General features: G+C 40.1%; 1 protein-coding gene across 1 annotated transcript in view; it reads left to right on the forward strand.

Annotated features, from left to right (window-relative positions):
- Positions 1–16699, forward strand: part of VPS41 (VPS41 subunit of HOPS complex) — a 133444-nt gene extending 116745 nt beyond the window's left edge. Inside the window, exons 23-29 of the mRNA XM_058678307.1 lie at positions 393–447; positions 3480–3620; positions 4808–4944; positions 13203–13302; positions 13389–13433; positions 15632–15711; positions 16540–16699. Coding sequence (XP_058534290.1) covers positions 393–447; positions 3480–3620; positions 4808–4944; positions 13203–13302; positions 13389–13433; positions 15632–15711; positions 16540–16617 — 636 coding nt within the window. The 3' untranslated portion in view covers positions 16618–16699. The remainder of the gene's footprint in view (positions 1–392; positions 448–3479; positions 3621–4807; positions 4945–13202; positions 13303–13388; positions 13434–15631; positions 15712–16539) is intronic.
- Positions 16700–16901: the final 202 nt, after the last annotated feature.

Below are 16901 nucleotides of genomic sequence, written 5' to 3' on the forward strand. Positions count from 1 at the left end.
TATAGTACAAAGGCACTTTACTTCAACATCCTGTTTCCTGCCTTTATTTCATTCATTCATTTGTACAACATATGATTACTGAATATAGCTTATGCCACATCCTGGGAAAATGTTCACAGAGTATTCTGAGTTTCGTCAGACTGTTGTCAGCTAACTTGTGCAGATCTCAGTACCTCTCTGAGAGAGGTAGTTAGATCCCAGTAGCTCTCCAAGAGGTGAAGGAGGTCAGCCACAAGGAGGAGCTAGGGAGACTTATTTGGTGTTTCTGAGCTTTGTTTTTAAAGGAGAGCAATGAGAAAATGCTTTCAAACTGCAAGTTTTACTGATTCTGTTGGTATGTATTTTTGGCTCCTATCCCATGGTGACATTTTTTAACCCTGCTTTAATTGAAGGCTCTTGAGATCTGTCAACAGAGGAACTTCGTAGAAGAGACAGTTTATCTTCTGAGTAAGTAACTGCTATTCCTTTTACTCCCCATTAACTAGAAATAGGGTGACAGCATGAGATGAGTTATAGAAGAGTACTTTAAGAAATCATGCAAAGAATGGAATCAAAGATAAATTTATTTTGGTGGGGAAAAGTTCTAAAATCTATGCATAGTTTTTTCCATAATGCAGATTTTCTACAATCTCTTTGAAGACTTGTTCACTTAGGAATGGACATAGAGTTTAGTACAAAGGAAAACAGAAGGTCAAATTGTGTAGAATTTAATACCCAAAAAGTGAGACTTAACAGCACATGACAGCAGGAAAATATTTTGGATAATTGTTGTTGAAATAATAAACTAGTGATGTGCAATAAGCAGTCAAAACAAAACTGTCATATATACCCCCCAACATAGATGAATATAAATTATAGATGGATGGACAGAGTCCTCCCTCCCCCACCCCCGCTTTGGAAAATTATAATCAACTTATTATCATTATATATTAGGATATAAGTAATCTTCATTTGCAAAACACACACCCTAAAACTCTTAAGGAAAAGCAACTGAAGATGGAACATTTGAAAGAAAGAACTTTTTCATATAATCTAGCTGAGATTGTCACTGGTCTTCTCTTGCTACTCATGACAGTTGTCATAATTGTGTGACACGCATACCAAGGACCAGATTTCGCATCCCTCCACAGTGAGCCACATGTGTAAGAACAATGTGATTTGATCAAAGATTTCAAAAGGAAGCTCTGTGTAGGCGTTGATGGCTTGCAACATGGAGTCCATGTGGAATGTCACGCAGTGTTGCCTCTCTGCCCACCCCCGAGGATTCTTCCGCTTCACTTTCCCTCACACAGCACTCGCCCTCATTGCCTCCTTTGGCCTGTGTTGAAATATAATCCAAGTCATCTCCTGCTGTTTCTGCATGTGTAGATTGGTGGGTATTCATCACAGATCTAGAACTGTTCTTCCAAACCATGAACCCCTCCAAAATAACCAGCCAGAATAAAATTTTGCTGTAATGTCATAATATCTTAGAAACAGCAAAGAACCTTTAAAGACAGACATAGTCTCATTCTGTAAAAATTTTAAAATCATACACATTTTAAAACTAATTTTTAAAAATATAAACTGGAAATAATATTTGTAGGTAAAGCAATAGAACGAATACTTAATGAGATGTCATTTTATTCAGGATCCTTCTCCCTTTTTTTTTTTTAAGGTTTATTAAGGAGTCTTTATTAACCAGACTTGATAATAATAGAGCACACTCTAAACAACAAATGACACACACCAATCACAATCCAACCAAACGTAATCCAACCAAACATAACCCCAAGAGGAACAAATGGTCATTACCCTTAAGTCCATCCATTAAGCTGAAGACCTATGTCCCAGCTTCCGCAACAGTATAAGTTTTCCCAATAGACATGCAACAGATTACCTAGACACACTTACAAAGCTGCAGGCATTCACCTTTCCCTGGCTTTTCTGCCCACACTCCCCTACTGCCAGACCTCACCTCTCCTGGAACTCGTGACAGCACACAAACCAGAAATAGCATTGCTATATCCATTGTCCCATCTAAGCAGTACACAGAGACCAGGCTCAGGGGATTACCTGTCCTGGGTCAGCCAAGAGTCAAGGTGCCACAGCAATGGAAGCACCTGAACAGAAAGAGCAGTATCCCTCTCTTGTTAGCTGATAATGATTGCTCAAGGTGAGAGGAGTCAAGATCCTCTACCAGTTCCTGTGTGGGCCAAAGCGCAGGGGTAGGGATTATATTCCACAGCCTTCCACTAAGGGCTGGCCATTATTGAGTAAGGCTTTCTTATATATGGATTCTATTAAAAACCTAGGGAACTGATTGAAATCACTGAAATGCCAGTAGATCAGTGAGCAGTGTGTATGAAGATAATCAGCTAGTAGAAGCACGGTTGATAAATATGTGCTGTCATGAAAATTATAGAAACAGCCTTCCGCTGAAGTTGGACAAGAGTGCAGTATTGTAGTCACAACTGAATTTACAGTCCAAGTATGGCATTAGAGCAGTATGTGAAGCTCTGCTGGTGGGCTGAATGCCACTGTGACCTGTAAAGTCTTCACTGTTGATAACTGTGAAGGTATTGGCATCCCAAAGGAACTCAATTTGGGGGCCAGCATAGTGGCCAGACTCTACCTACACAGTGCTGGCATCCCGTATAGGCACCAGTTCATGTCCCAGCTGTTGCACTTTGCATCCAACTCCCTGTATGGCCTGGCAAAGCAGCAGAGGATGACCCAGGTCTTGGGATTCTGTACCCATGTTGAAAACCTGGAAAAAACTGGTTCCTGACTTCACATCTGCTCAACTCCAGCTATTATGGCCATTTGAGAAGTGACCCAGTGGATGAAACATCCTCTCTGTTTCTCTTTCTCTGTGTAAATTTGCCTTTCCAATAGAAATAAATTTTTCCCCCAAATCACCAAACAAGTTCCAAAGAAATACAGGTCTGTTGCAAGAAAGTCAGCATCAGACCAGAATTCAAATTCAAGCTCAACCATTTAGAAGCTGTAAGAACTTGACCATTTCTATTTCCTCTATATAAAATAAGAGTATTATAGAACATATCATAGAATTTTAGAGTTCATTTAAATGATCATTCATAGAAAGCATTTTAATGAATATTCATACCAAAACCAACTTTTTAAAGTTATGCTACAAATACTAAATGCTAATGTCTTGACAGATAATATACTTGTCGTTTTCTAACTGTGTAAAGAAATTAAGATGTGCATTATTTCTATTTTCAAAATAAATTGGGCTGTCATTGTGAAATAGTGAGTAAAGCCACCACCAGTAATGCCCTTAGCCCATTTGGGCACTGGTTTGTGTCCCAGATAGACCTGCAAGAAGCTCTTGGCTTGGGCCTGGGCCAGCGAAGGGAAGATCTATATGTTGCTCTCTCTTACTCTCTCTCACCTCTCTAACTTTGCCTTTCAAATAAACAAATAAAGCTTAAAAAAAAGGAAAATGAAATATTTCCCTCCCTTCCCCCACCTAGGCCGCATGGGAAATAGCCGAAGTGCCCTGAAGATGATTATGGAGGAGTTACATGATGTTGACAAAGCAATTGAATTTGCAAAGGAGCAAGATGATGCAGAACTCTGGGAAGATTTGATTTTATATTCCATTGACAAACCACGTGAGTAGGAAAACTACCTGTGATTTTCAGTATCTTATACAGCCAGTTATGGTTACAGTATGAATTATCTCAAGACACATTGGTTTAAAAACATGGTAAAATGTCTACAGAAGTCTAGATATGTTGTCTTGCCAGTCAGTACTCCTGTCCCAGAAATCCTGGCGCCTCATCACTCCGCATTATCGGAATGTGATAGACAAGTGGCTACATAGCTTCTCAGCTGTGTCCCAGGAGGCACGTTTTTACTTGCTGCACATTCTTTGTCATCTCAGTTGCTTTGCTTTAGCTTCTACTATGCATTATGAAACTTTTATGTACAAGTGTTTAACCCTCACCAGTCTCGTTTTGTGGAAACATGACTGTCCCTGGACTTTGATCATATCTGGATGTGTGTATTGTAGTATTGAATCTTTCCTGCTGCATTTTATCAGGGTAGGTTAGGAGCTTACATTTGTTGGCTCTCAGGTTGACCATTTTCCTTTGGTCCCTCATAGTGGAGAAGAATCAAAGCCCTCAGCTAACAGTCACCCAAGTCCTCCTTTGAAGAGACAGATGACTCAGACTAGCAGGAGTAACTCAAATTTCCTTTTTTTTTCTACTCCAAATGTAGAAAGGCTTTTCTGCTTATGAAACTATCTGACTTTGAAATTGACTCTAATAACTTGATTCTCTTAAAAATGTAAATAATCTAACATTATGCATTCATAGTTTAGGAATTCTAATAGGCACAGTGTGCATAATGGAACACATGCAGAACTTGACTCTTAGGCATTATTTGATAGCCTTGTCACATTAATCAAACATTCATTTCCCTTGTCTGTAGAATGGGGATATGCAACCTTACTACTTTGCATAGTTTCAGAGAAAGCTGTATGACTACCGAGCAATTAGGTTCTCAGTAAATATGAATTAGACCCCTTCAGCCTTACAGACTCCATTTTGAAAAACTAAATAGTTATTTGTTCAGTTGCTGTTAAACTCTTGCTATTCAGTTTCTCGTTTATGATTTAAAGGAAATTAGTTCTTTAGAATCTAGAAGATTAAGCTTAAAGAAAGATTACTTATTAAGTATTTAGAAATTCAGACGGTTATATTAACACTCTGAATGAAATAGATATTTTTGCTCTAAAATTATATACAAATAAAATGCATTTGCTTGATATGCTGTTTTATGTGGTATGTTGTAGCATTTATCACCGGCTTGTTAAACAACATTGGCACGCATGTTGACCCAATTTTGCTGATTCACCGTATTAAAGAGGGAATGGAGATTCCTAATTTGAGAGACTCCTTGGTTAAAATTCTGCAAGACTACAATTTGCAGGTAGGTATCTTTTCCTAGACTAAGGAACATGCTCAGTGAGCTGACTCATTCCTGGATGGACAATTCTAAGATTATGTTAGAAATCAACTGAAAACTTTGGTAGTTACTCTTTCTTTGGGAAACTATTCAGAAACAGTCTAGAAACCTCACCGTTAAGAAAATCCTGTCCTCCCCAGATTTCCCCTTGGTGCAGAGAAGGCAGTGTTTAGTGTGTGGCGAATGCACCACCATGCTGTCCTTGAGGCTGGGAGAGCAGTTATGTTGCTGGATCCAGTGCCCATCTTGGAGTGAATAAAACATTGTATTCCTTTGGGTAAATAAAACAAAGGATTTTAAACAGTTTAATAATTTTCATTGAAGCTACTCTGTAGTTAGTCCACTGCCTGAAATATGTTAAAATAGCATATCCTAGTTAGTCTTTGTGTTTTCTCCAAAGTGTTACAGCTTCTTCTTTAGTTTAGAATTTATGATCAGAAAAAATAGAACCCATTATTTTCATATCAGTAATGAACATGCAAACTCTAAAACAACCTGATCTTTCTCTTCAGAGACTAGCAATTACTATTGGCTGAGAGTAGCTTCTTTAGAAGAACCTGAAACTGCTAAAAGAATAAAGTAGGTATTTTCTCAGAAATGCAGACTCTTATAATTCACACAAAAATGTGTTTTTGTCAAAATGGGTGAAATTGCTTTCCTGGAAACAATAAGGCTCTTCAGGTAAAGCTAAAAGACGAGGTTATAAGGAAAGGAGCGTTGTGATGAGAATTTTTTGGTCACTGAGTGGTACGAAGGAAAGGCCTTCTAGCTGTTTAGGGTGACATTCTCCAGTCAGAGCCAGCATGTAAAGGAGAAGCTGTGGGATGCTCCTTGGCATACAGAGTTGATGCTGAGATGCAAAGGAAGGTATGGCCAGGAAAGTTGTGCAGTTTGGTGAACAAGTGCAGCAGTATGGCCATTTTCCAAAAGCAGGAGGCAGGTAAAGATCCCTGAGATCAAACTAGTAAGAATCTGAGGCCACAGCCTTTGCTGATTCATCCAGATGGACTTTGAAGGCTGAAAGAAGAAAGGGTTCCCAAGAGCCAGGCTCCAGCATTCTCACTTAGTTGGATTAACTTTACAGTATTCTGAGACTGTGGTGTGACTGGGTACCACCACTTGAAAGAAGGAGAGATTTTTCTTGCAGCTCAAAGAGCCTTCACATAGGAGAGCTTGTCGAAAATTGGTTTCCAGGAAAAAAATTGGCATTGAGTTAAGCCAAAGAAGCAGAGGCCTTGTGCCGTTAAAAGCTTAATATTTGCAGGTATATTCATTTCTACGTGGTTTTGGAGGATTATAGATGACCCAGTGGGACGCTTGGGGAGTGAAAATGAGTACGGATGACAGACAATAGAAATAAGAGAATGAGTTAATAGGTGAATAACACTGGCCTGCATTTTATGCATGCACTAGAAGCACAGAAAGATGATGCAAGAAGGGAAATTGCTGATTCCAATACTTAGCTTTAGACTTGGGAGAAAGTGGTTTTTAACTTCAGACCTTGTAAACCTCAGCGTGAGCTTCATAGTGATCTAAACTCTATTGATTCTTAGCACCGCGGGGTATGCCAGGATGTGCTTGAAGCTTCATTTAAAGGATAAGTCATTTAAATGTCTGAACAACTCTTCCTGAAGAGGAGGAATGTTTTTCAGTGACAGTGCAGGACATTGGACCTCTGGGTTGAGAACTGAATTCCTTTTTTCCTAGGCTTTGTGTGCTTTGAATCCCATGTTCTAGGTGGGTTTTTACTCCAGAGAACCAGTTTATGGACATCACTGTGATCTCACTGCTCATTCATTTTTAAGGAACACATTGAATAGTTGTGAGTCAGTGGAAATAAAAATAAAATAACTACGAGAGACAAAATGAATGCCCAACATGGGGAACTTGGGTTGAGTCTTAGAGCTCCTGACTTTGACCTGGTCCAGCCCTGGCTATTACAGACATTGGAGGAATAACTGGCACATGGGAGCACAGGTTCTCTTTTACTTACACCAAAAGACAAGATGACAAGAATGTCATTCTTTGGCTCCCTTCCCTCTCTGGTCCTCTTATTGCTCAGCCTCCAAGATGGCAGCCTCGCTGGGGTGGGCAGCAGGACAGCCCCTCTCAGACGTTAATGAGTATCTCCTTAATGGAGTCTGGAGCTGGTCTTAAAGTTTCCAGGTGTTGTCTTTACAGTGCCAGGTGTTCAGTGGCTTACACTTAACACTTGCTTATCTGTTTGAGTGTGTCTGATATGAAACAGTGTGCACAATGCTAGCAAGGCCCCCAAGTCAGTCTTACTGAGCTGAACAACAGGCAGCCTATCCCTCAAATAGCTCATGATCTGAATGAGTGTTTCTGGGACAAGAAAAAAGCTTTAGCACTTTCTGCTTGCTAATTTCACACTAACCCAGCATACAAACAGACTGGTAAATGACTCCAGACCACTCCTTGCCTGCCAAAGGTCATTTTACCAGTATTTGCACGTCTCCCATGTTTTCATACTTTGAAATCCTAAGACAAATTAAGAGAAAATAGTGACTACTTTCTCAGTTGCCTTTTTTTGGCTCACCTGAGTTTCTTTTTGATGCACAGTATTATAAGCTCTTATTTTTAAGAAATGGCTTTTAAATTTACAATCAGTTTTAAAACCATAAAATAAACTTTTAAGACAAAATTGATCTTTTTTTCCTTTAAGATTATTTCAGGTTGACTTCATAAAAGGTGCTTTTTATTCAGTATGTGGTTACCTATAACTTTAAAAACCATTGTGTTTGCAAGATTGTTTTGAACTCAATACAACACTAGGAAATCTTCCTTCTTATTTTTCTGCAGTTCATTATTTTTGATAATATCCTACCAAAAGCAAAGCTTCTTCTTCTTCCTCTTCTTTTTTTAAAAGTGAAATCAAGACCCATAACATTGTGGCCTACAGAAAGAATTACAAATGAGGGGGAAAGTTTCTCAGTCCAGCCCCGTATCATATTGAGGGCTTATAAAACCATGGAACTGTCATTTGCAATTCTAATGCTGTGCGTTGCAGTATGAACATGGCAATGTCAGCAAAAAGTTCAATGTCCAAAGAATCTTTTAAAATAAAAATTTCATAAACTCGACAATTTTTGGTGGTGGTTTTTCCCATGGCAACTCTTTCTAATGAACCACAGTAACTTTGCTGATGTACAGTTCTTTTATTGCTTTATAAAATTTCTGAGTCTGGTCTTTTTCTCATGGATTATTCTCAATGATGCACTGCAGAGAAATAGTAAGGAAACTACAGGACAAATCTATAATCTCAAGTTGGTTTCCTGCATGTTGTTATTTAAATTTACAACAGCACAAACTATGCATATAACAAATGGATTACAAGAAGCGATAGCCAGTTTTCTTAAAAATGAAGAGTGAGGAAACCATATTAAAAATTGTAAAGTTTAGAACTCTGGAAGGAAGCAAAATAATTCTTAAAAAAACAAGAATGAGGAGGATTTGGGAAGAAGATAACCCATAGATTTGTATAAATGCTATAACAACAAAAAAAACTAAAAGATAATATTGTGTTTTCTAAGCAAGGCCTACAGCTGTATTTGAGATGAAAATTGATGTCATTGTGAAATTGAAGAAAGAAATGATAATCATTTATCTCCATGAAATTCTAGCAAGAAGTGTAGATTACAAAGCAGAGAATAGCTGTGCTGTCTCATTTACGACGTACAGGCATTTCATAGATAACAAGATGCTTCAAGCTGGCTTTTCATTTCTGACACTAATCTCAGGGGTTGTCTGCCACAGAAAATCAGAAACAAAAGCAAAACAGGAAGAGGCAGACAAAAGACATTCTTGCTGTGCAAAAAAGAAATTGAGTTCATCTAAGAAAAGCCGTAGGCATACTTTGCTAAACAAGAAACAGTTTTGTAGAGAGAAGAATGTGTCTCTTAAAACTGCATTCCATAGTCAGCAAACACCTAAAATATCGCAGAATGTGTTTGCAAATGCCATGAAGTCTGAGAAGAAGATACAGAAACACGACCAGAATTAGCACACAAAAGACAGACCTTATGCGGGCTGATTTGTTTTCAGCACCTAAAATAAGTAAAGGATGTGAGTGTGTCACTACTTTTAAACACTCAGAAGAAATGAAGTTTTCTAGGAAAATATGAATTACCAACATTTACTCAAGGACAAGTAGATTAAATGTGCGGTCATCAAATTAAACCGGTAGTCAGAGCATACTGCCACAACAAAGGCACTTTACTTCCAAGAACAGTTCTCAAGACAGGTTTGTCCGATCTTTACGGAGGGATCTCTGTGTTAAATGAGTTTATCAGAGAATATGAATGGAAAAGTGTCTGAGTTCCTCCTGCTGTATGAAGATAACCTTATCACCAGCATTACGTAAGGCCAGGATGAGAAAAGATATGGCTTTATCAATATTTATAGCAGAAAATTAGTAAGTTAAATTTGATCATTTATTTGTTAAAAGTATGTTAGTATGTAATCATTTCTCTAACATGGATATCTAAATGCTGAATAAAATTCTTAGCAAAATCCCGAAAGAATTTCTCGTGGAAATTCATAAATTGGTCCCAGGGTTTATATTAAAGGATAAGATTATCTAAGAAGAATGGGGAGGGTAGATGTACCATATATCAAAACTCAGTCTGTAGAAGAATAAAATGGAGTATGCCAGTTTAGAGAACTGTTTGGCAGTTACTCAGTTACACAGTCACTCTACAACCCAGAATATTCACCTGTAAATACATTTACTCAAGAGATGAAAAGCAGATCCATTGAAAGGTGTGTATAAGAATGTCCTTTGCAGCTATATCCTTGGTTTTAAACCAGAAACAGCCTTAAACATCTATCAACAGGAATTGCTACCTCTTGAGTCACAGAGTAGATGCTCATTTTCCAGGCCTCACATCCATATTTCAAGTACAAAGATGTGGGACAGCAAAGGGCCTTATCCCAGTGATGCTCTGCTTTTTCTGATTTGGAAGGGACAGTTTCTCAGGGTCCGTGTTACATTAGCCAGCTGTATGTTTTGTGCAGACAGACATTGAACGTTACTGAAGGTATGCTGGTAAGGATGTGTGCAAGACAGTGTCGTATGGATCTTACTTTCTGGGTCTGGAATAAGATCTGATGCACAACGCAAAATATTAATACGTTTGTTGTATCTAGCTGGTTGTGGCTTAGATACTTAACATTCTTTCATTTGAAAAGATACCTACAGTTTAGAAAGAAAAATGGCACAACTTAATATAATATTCTGAGTGCAGCAGTGGATTTGATGCCATTCTGTTCTTCAGAGTCTTCTTCAGACACAGACTAGTTTGTGTTTATGTGCATAAAAGGTTATCAAGGGGAGGGAAGGTGAGAGCCCACAGCTAGGAAGTGACCTCATTAGAGAGTAGTCAGAATTCACGAGTATGAAGGTCAGAAAGGACTGCACATGACCTACCCAAGGCAGGAGCCCGTGTGTAACTCTGAACCATCTGTGTCTTTATAATAAAGGTATCTGTGGGAGATAACAAATGCAAACTTTGAGGATTTAATCGGTTGTCATCAACAACTCATTTTTCATGAGTCATTGACTGGGGATTCCACACTTGGCCTCGTCTTCTCTGATGCTGAAAACCAAGCCTCTGAAATACCACAGATTAATCTGGCAGTCTTCTCTTATACTTTTATCTTCAAATTATTAGAGATGCTGTAGGATAAACAGATCTTTTCTACAGAGGGCAGTTTCCCTTTCTTGACAGACCTGCCTGGCATCGCGCAAGGATAATCTAGAGTTTTCCTATTTTTCCCGAGATGGGGCCTCGGGCATTGATCAGGTGAAGCAGGAAGTGACAGAGAGCAGTGTGTGCGCTTTCACTTTACCCAGCTGGCTGCCTCCGCGTGCTCCCATTTTTCTTGGACAGCACCTATTTAGAGAAATGCAACCTTGTGGCCAAGACGCTTCCATCTTGGTTTGCCAGGCCTGCCTTCTTCCTTTTCAGTTTGCAGACGTAGCGGTCTCTGTCTAGACTGCCAGCTCAGCCCTCTTTCCTGGATTATTCTGGCAGTGGGCACTGAGCACCGGCGAAGGGCCAGAGTCAGTCCTTTTTGGAAATGTCTTACCTGGAGTGTTGTTGGTGACTGTTTTCCTAATTTCTTTTTGCTTATATTGCAGGCTAAGCAGCTTATAATTTTGTGTGTGTTTGCTTCTAAATTTTCTTAGTTTTCTGACATCAGTATTCCTTAAATGTCTTTTTTTTTCCATGTTATTTTTCCCCTCTTTCTCTATGCCTTAATGACACCTGCTAAAATTTTAATGTCTTTTTTAATGAATTCTAAAATGCCAAGTTTATTAAAGGATTAAACTTCCTTAACAGTTTCTCAGCGTAGAGATACTAAAATCATCTCGTTTTTTCATTCTTCAGTACTTAAAGTGATGGATATATAATTGTAACCTAAGTGTCAGTTCTGTTTTTCTAAATATTTGCCTTTATGTAATCACCAAGGGAAGCCCTCTGACTGATTTCATACACCATTTAGAGTAATAGACATGGGAGAGCATTGTTGGCTGCTTGCCATGACCATTCCCTGATGATGGGTACTTGAAACCTGTGAAATTCAAGTGTTCCAGTTAGGGAGCACCACCCTACCCCACAGCCACTGAAAGACACGTGCTCCTCTGCCACAGACCTGCACTGTGGTGAAGCAGTGACATCTTTACATGACACTTCACATTGCTACATTTAATAAGACACCTGGGGCCTGAAGAGGAAAGCCACAGGCATGGCTCCAGGGTTTCTCAGTCCTTCAGACCTTGAATTCCTACCTCCTTGAAATTCAACCATGAGTTCTGATTTTAAAATGCCTGTTGGCTTAAATCCTCACATCTCCCAGGTCCCTAGTATGAGTTGATCATTCCTTAATTTAAAAATCTGAAACTCAGAATATTCCAAAATCCAAAGCCTTTTGAACACTATTTCATGCGTGATCTCATGTGATGAATCACACTCAAATTGCAGGTGCACTACCACTTTTCCAGCCATGTGTGGAAGATGTAGATGCCTTAGACTTGAGACCCAGTATCTTAAGATAAGATAACTCATTGTGTATACTCAAATATTCCTAAATCTGGTGGGGGGGGGGGGGAATCTACGACATTTCCAATAAGGGATACTCAATCTGTACTTCCTAAGAAAACCCAACAGAAGGGTAGCTCATCCTAGGCTCCCCTCCCCCAACCCTAAGCAACTGTGTTAAGTGAGGATATCACCTCACTGCTGTCACTCCGTTTAAAGGCAAGTGGGAAGTTTGGATTCATTGTGCACCTGACTCTGAAGTAGAGTCCAGTACCAAGCAGAAGTGGCCTTGTCCCCACTGAGTGTTCCTCAGCATTCTCCAGGAAAGGAGCGGGGAAGATATTACAAAAAGTCCTCAAATGGACAAGGAAAATGCACAAAGCAGCAGAGGTGGCCATACTAAACAATGAGAGTGTGAAACTTGTGACAGAATATTGCTGTCTGTGGTCATTTTTCAGTTGTCAGCTACCCATGTTGCCACATTGGAGGGTTAATGTGGTTATTTGCCACTGGACACATGCGCCTACCATCTCCACAGCACTAAGCTTGATGATCTAGGTTGGACTTGGAAGGAAGTTGAAAACAAGTTGCAGCTTGAAGGAGACTTAGAATAGAGATCACATCGTTTAATTTGCCATCTATACCCAGTGCCTTGTACATCATAGGAACCCAGCACGTATTTGCATGGTAAGTCAATGGGTTCATGCAATGATTGGATGATTTGGAAAAGCAAGGTTTACATCCTCAACAAAAACCTGAAGATTGGAGTGAAGAGAGCACAACAATCTGCCAGAGTGTACAAAACAAAACAAAAACAAAACCCTTCCGAGGCAACAGCAGCAGAGTTGGTGAACATAGGGGCCTTCTGGCCAGACTGTGGAACTTGTATTTTATTTTATTGCATTACCAGAGCTACAGCTCTGTGGGACCAGAAGGAAAAAAAAAAGGCAGGGCATGATGACCACATCATGACTGCATGACTGCAAAGGTGGGTCTGGCCAGTGCCACAGAGAAGAAAGTATTGCAGTCAGGAGAACCAGTCGCTACCTCTGCAGTATTTCACAGCAGTTTGCTGGATCCCTGATAAATGCACCCCACTGCTCATCCCCTAGTATCCGAATCTACCTAAGACAGCTTTTCTGTTTTAAATGTGTGCATTAGATTCTGCTTCGGGAAGGCTGCAAGAAGATTCTCGTGGCCGACTCTTTGTCCTTGCTGAAGAAAATGCACCGAACACAAATGAAAGGTGTTTTGGTTGACGGTGAGTAACACTGAAGCCATCACATGTCTCAGAGGCAGAGCGGATGGAAGCGCTGCATAACCCAAACTCTGTGTGTTGTCTTACAGAGGAGAACATCTGTGAATCGTGCCTTGCCCCTATTCTTCCATCAGGTAAGGTGGCTAGGGTGAGGATGGGGTGGGGAATATTCCTGGAAGTACATCAGTGATGAGTGCAGTTAGAATTCTGAGTAACTAATTACTGTTTGTGAAGTGCCACAGATTTCACTGTCATCCAGTATAGGCCCACATCCCTTCCTCTACGTGCACGTGCTGCCGTTCTTGAGCTGAGGTTCTCAAACCCTAGGACATCTCAACATCAGCTGGCAGGCTCCTTAAAACCCAGAATATGGGTTGCACCCTGGGTCTCTGCGAAGATACAGGGTGGACCTGGGAACCTGCGTTTCTCAAAATTTCCCAATTGATGGTGATGCTTCTGGTTTAGGAGCCAGCCATTCTTTGAAGACCAAGCAAAGACCTACCCACCAAAGATTTAACTTGCAAGGTAGAAGAAGCCCATGTGTATGTAGGGAAGTATAGTATAGGTAGCTTTCCCTTTCGGTAATCCTTTTCTGTGCTACATGGTCCTGAGCAGCCTCATCATCTCGCATCTTAGTGAACATAAAATACTCATCATCTGATAGAAACTCTGTAACCTTTTGAAATATACGAGCAATTCTTTACCTGTGATTCTCAGCGGATGTATTTGTCCTTTTACTTAAGGGTCACTTTGACATGAGAAGAGGAAGTTCACATAGCAAGTTCAGCAGAGATATGTCTCAAAAAATCTAACAGTTCTGTATGACTTCACATGAGCAAGCTACGCTATTAAGGCAGGGGAAGGGGTCCCACTTAGGGTTTTTGTTTGGTTGTTGTTTTAATTTGGATTTTTAAGACCTTCTGTTAAACATTGCAGTAGGTTCAGGAAAAAAAGAAAAGGCAAAGAGAAAGACAGATGTTCCATTTGCTGGTTCATACCCACAGTGCTTGTCACAGGCCTGTTTCAGGCCAAAGCCAGGAACCAGGAACTTGCTCCAAGGGTTCGCCATGTGTGACAAGGACCAATGATGTACAGTTATTGCCTGTTGCCTCACAGAGTACATATTAGCAGGAAGCTTAATTGGAAGTGGACATGGGACTTGACTTCAGGCATTTCAGTATGAGATGCAGGCATCTAAAACAGCATCTTAACCACTGTGCCACAGTTTTTGCCCCACAAGTTAACTCTCATAGTGTTTCACAGAGTATTTTAACAAAGTGACCACATGTACCCTCATTGCAGTGTTAAATCAGAAGACTAATTTCATCTGCTAAAGGCACTAGCTCCTTTCAGAAATAAGCTAGACACACAGAGTAGGTGCCAAGGAAAGGGCATTCCAAACAGAAGTGCAGTTAAGTACAAGGTCATGGGGCAAACATTTAATTTATTCTTTAGGATATCAGTTGGAATGCCACATGCCATATCAGAGTGCCTGTGTTTAATTCTAGTGCCAATTCTTGTTGTTGTTGTTTCTTCTTTTTAAAGATTTATTTTATCTGAAAGATTTAGAGGGAGATCTTCTACCCACGTAATTCAAACACTGGGTGGCTACAAAGGTCAGGCTGAAACAAGGAGCTTCTGCTAGCTCTCCTAGGTGGATACCGGGAATCCAAGCACTTGGACCATCTTCTGTTGCTTTCCCAGGCCATTAGCAGGCTCTGCTCCCAGTTGCAGGTTCCCACTAATCTTCACCCACCCAGGAAGCAGGAGGTGATGGCTCAATTAAATGAGTTCTTGTCATCCACTTGGGAGACCTGCATTGAGTGTATGGCTCATGACTTTGACCTGGTCCAGTCCTGACTCTTTTGGGCATTGGGGAATGAACCAGAAGATGGCAACTTTGTGTCTCATTTGAAAAAGTGTATGTGTGTGTGTGTGTGTGTACATTTTTTTACAAGCGTGATTATGGCCCTCTGCCTCTAAGGTCAGTAAGTGGTCTTGGTAAAAGTGCTAGATAAATTGGGGAGGCAAGGAGATCTTCCATCCTGTGGTTCACTCCCCAGTTACCCACAAGAGGTATGGCTGGGTGAGGTTGAAGCCAGGAACCTAGAAGCTCTAGCCAAATTTCCCACCTGGGTAGAAGGACCCCAAGCATTTGAGTCATCTTCTCTTTCCCGGGCACATTATCAGGAAACTGGATCAGAAGCAGAGCAGGCAGGACTCAACCATTGCTCGTATATGAGATACGAGGCAGGAAAGCCACGAGTCACACGGCGACACAGTTTTACCTGGTCTGCCGATTATACTGTGTGCTCCTTTCTTCTGCCCCCAGATGCAGCGAAGCCCTTCAGCATGTTGGTCTTCCACTGCCGCCACATGTTCCACAAGGAGTGCCTACCCGTGCCTAGCATGGTGAGTTGGCAGCTTGGCAAATCTCTGCTCAGGAGGAATCGGTGGCTATTAGAAGAGTATATTCAAAACTATAACCCATAATCCTTATGCATTTTTTAAAACTAATACACAGGCAACCATGTATGTCCAAGGGTTCAATGACCACTCATAACTATTTAGAAAAAAATTACATCTGTGCTAAATGTGTGCTGACTTTTTTTGTCTTATTGCCTAAATAATACTGTATTACAACTGTTTACATTAAAAGTGCTTTATGGATTAGATATTCTAAGTAATGATTTAGTAGGAGGATGTGAGTAGATTCTATTCAAATATGCCTCCATATTATATAGGAGACAGGTATATGCTAGGATTTTTCTATGTGTTGGAGCTGGGAAAGTTTTAAAATGAATTCTCCACATATCCTAAGGCATGACTAGTTTTATGTCACACAAGAAAAAACTACCTACTTTTCAAATATAAAAATATTTACTTAACATTATAAAACCATACCCAGCAATGTGATTTCATTCAGGCAAATTTGATGACCACTGAGATATCAAGCAGTGCAATGCAGTAGGGAACCCTTTCATGTTCTGCAGAAGTTTCCCTACCTGAATTATATGTTATAGTGCTGCTTTTATTCCTTACTTTCAAGTCTCATTCACTGTGGGGCATCCTTGACTCACAGAATAATACATGGTAGACTATTCCTGTGTGAACAAAAAACAATCCCCCCCCAAAAAGAGTGACATATTATTGCATTCCTAATGCCCACTAATACTACCATATGTTTCTGTTTGAGTACAAAGAGATTTGCTTTAACTTGTGTTTTTATTTCATTTTTAGAATTCTGCACAGTACTGCAACATCTGCAGCGCAAAGAACCGTGGACCAGGAAGTGCAATTCTAGAGATGAAAAAATAGCTCAAGTTCTGCTTCTTGGTCCCCTACTTGTGGCTCTGTTTAACATTGTGTTTTGCAAAAATAGAAGGCTTTGTCAACACCAGTACTGTTAAGAGATTTGTTTGTGTCTATATTATGCTCAAAACTGATTTCTTCAATTTATGCCTGTCTCCTAGTAGCTAGGGTTTTTGCTCACTCCTTGCAACATTTGGATTCACGGTTATTAATCTGTTTGGCTTGTTATTTAGTCATGAACACATAAGCCTAGGAGTTCGAAACAGTAAAGCTGGTCAGCCATGAAGTTG

The sequence above is a fragment of the Ochotona princeps genome, chromosome 20 (genome assembly GCF_030435755.1).
Source record: "Ochotona princeps isolate mOchPri1 chromosome 20, mOchPri1.hap1, whole genome shotgun sequence".
NCBI lineage: Eukaryota > Metazoa > Chordata > Mammalia > Lagomorpha > Ochotonidae > Ochotona > Ochotona princeps.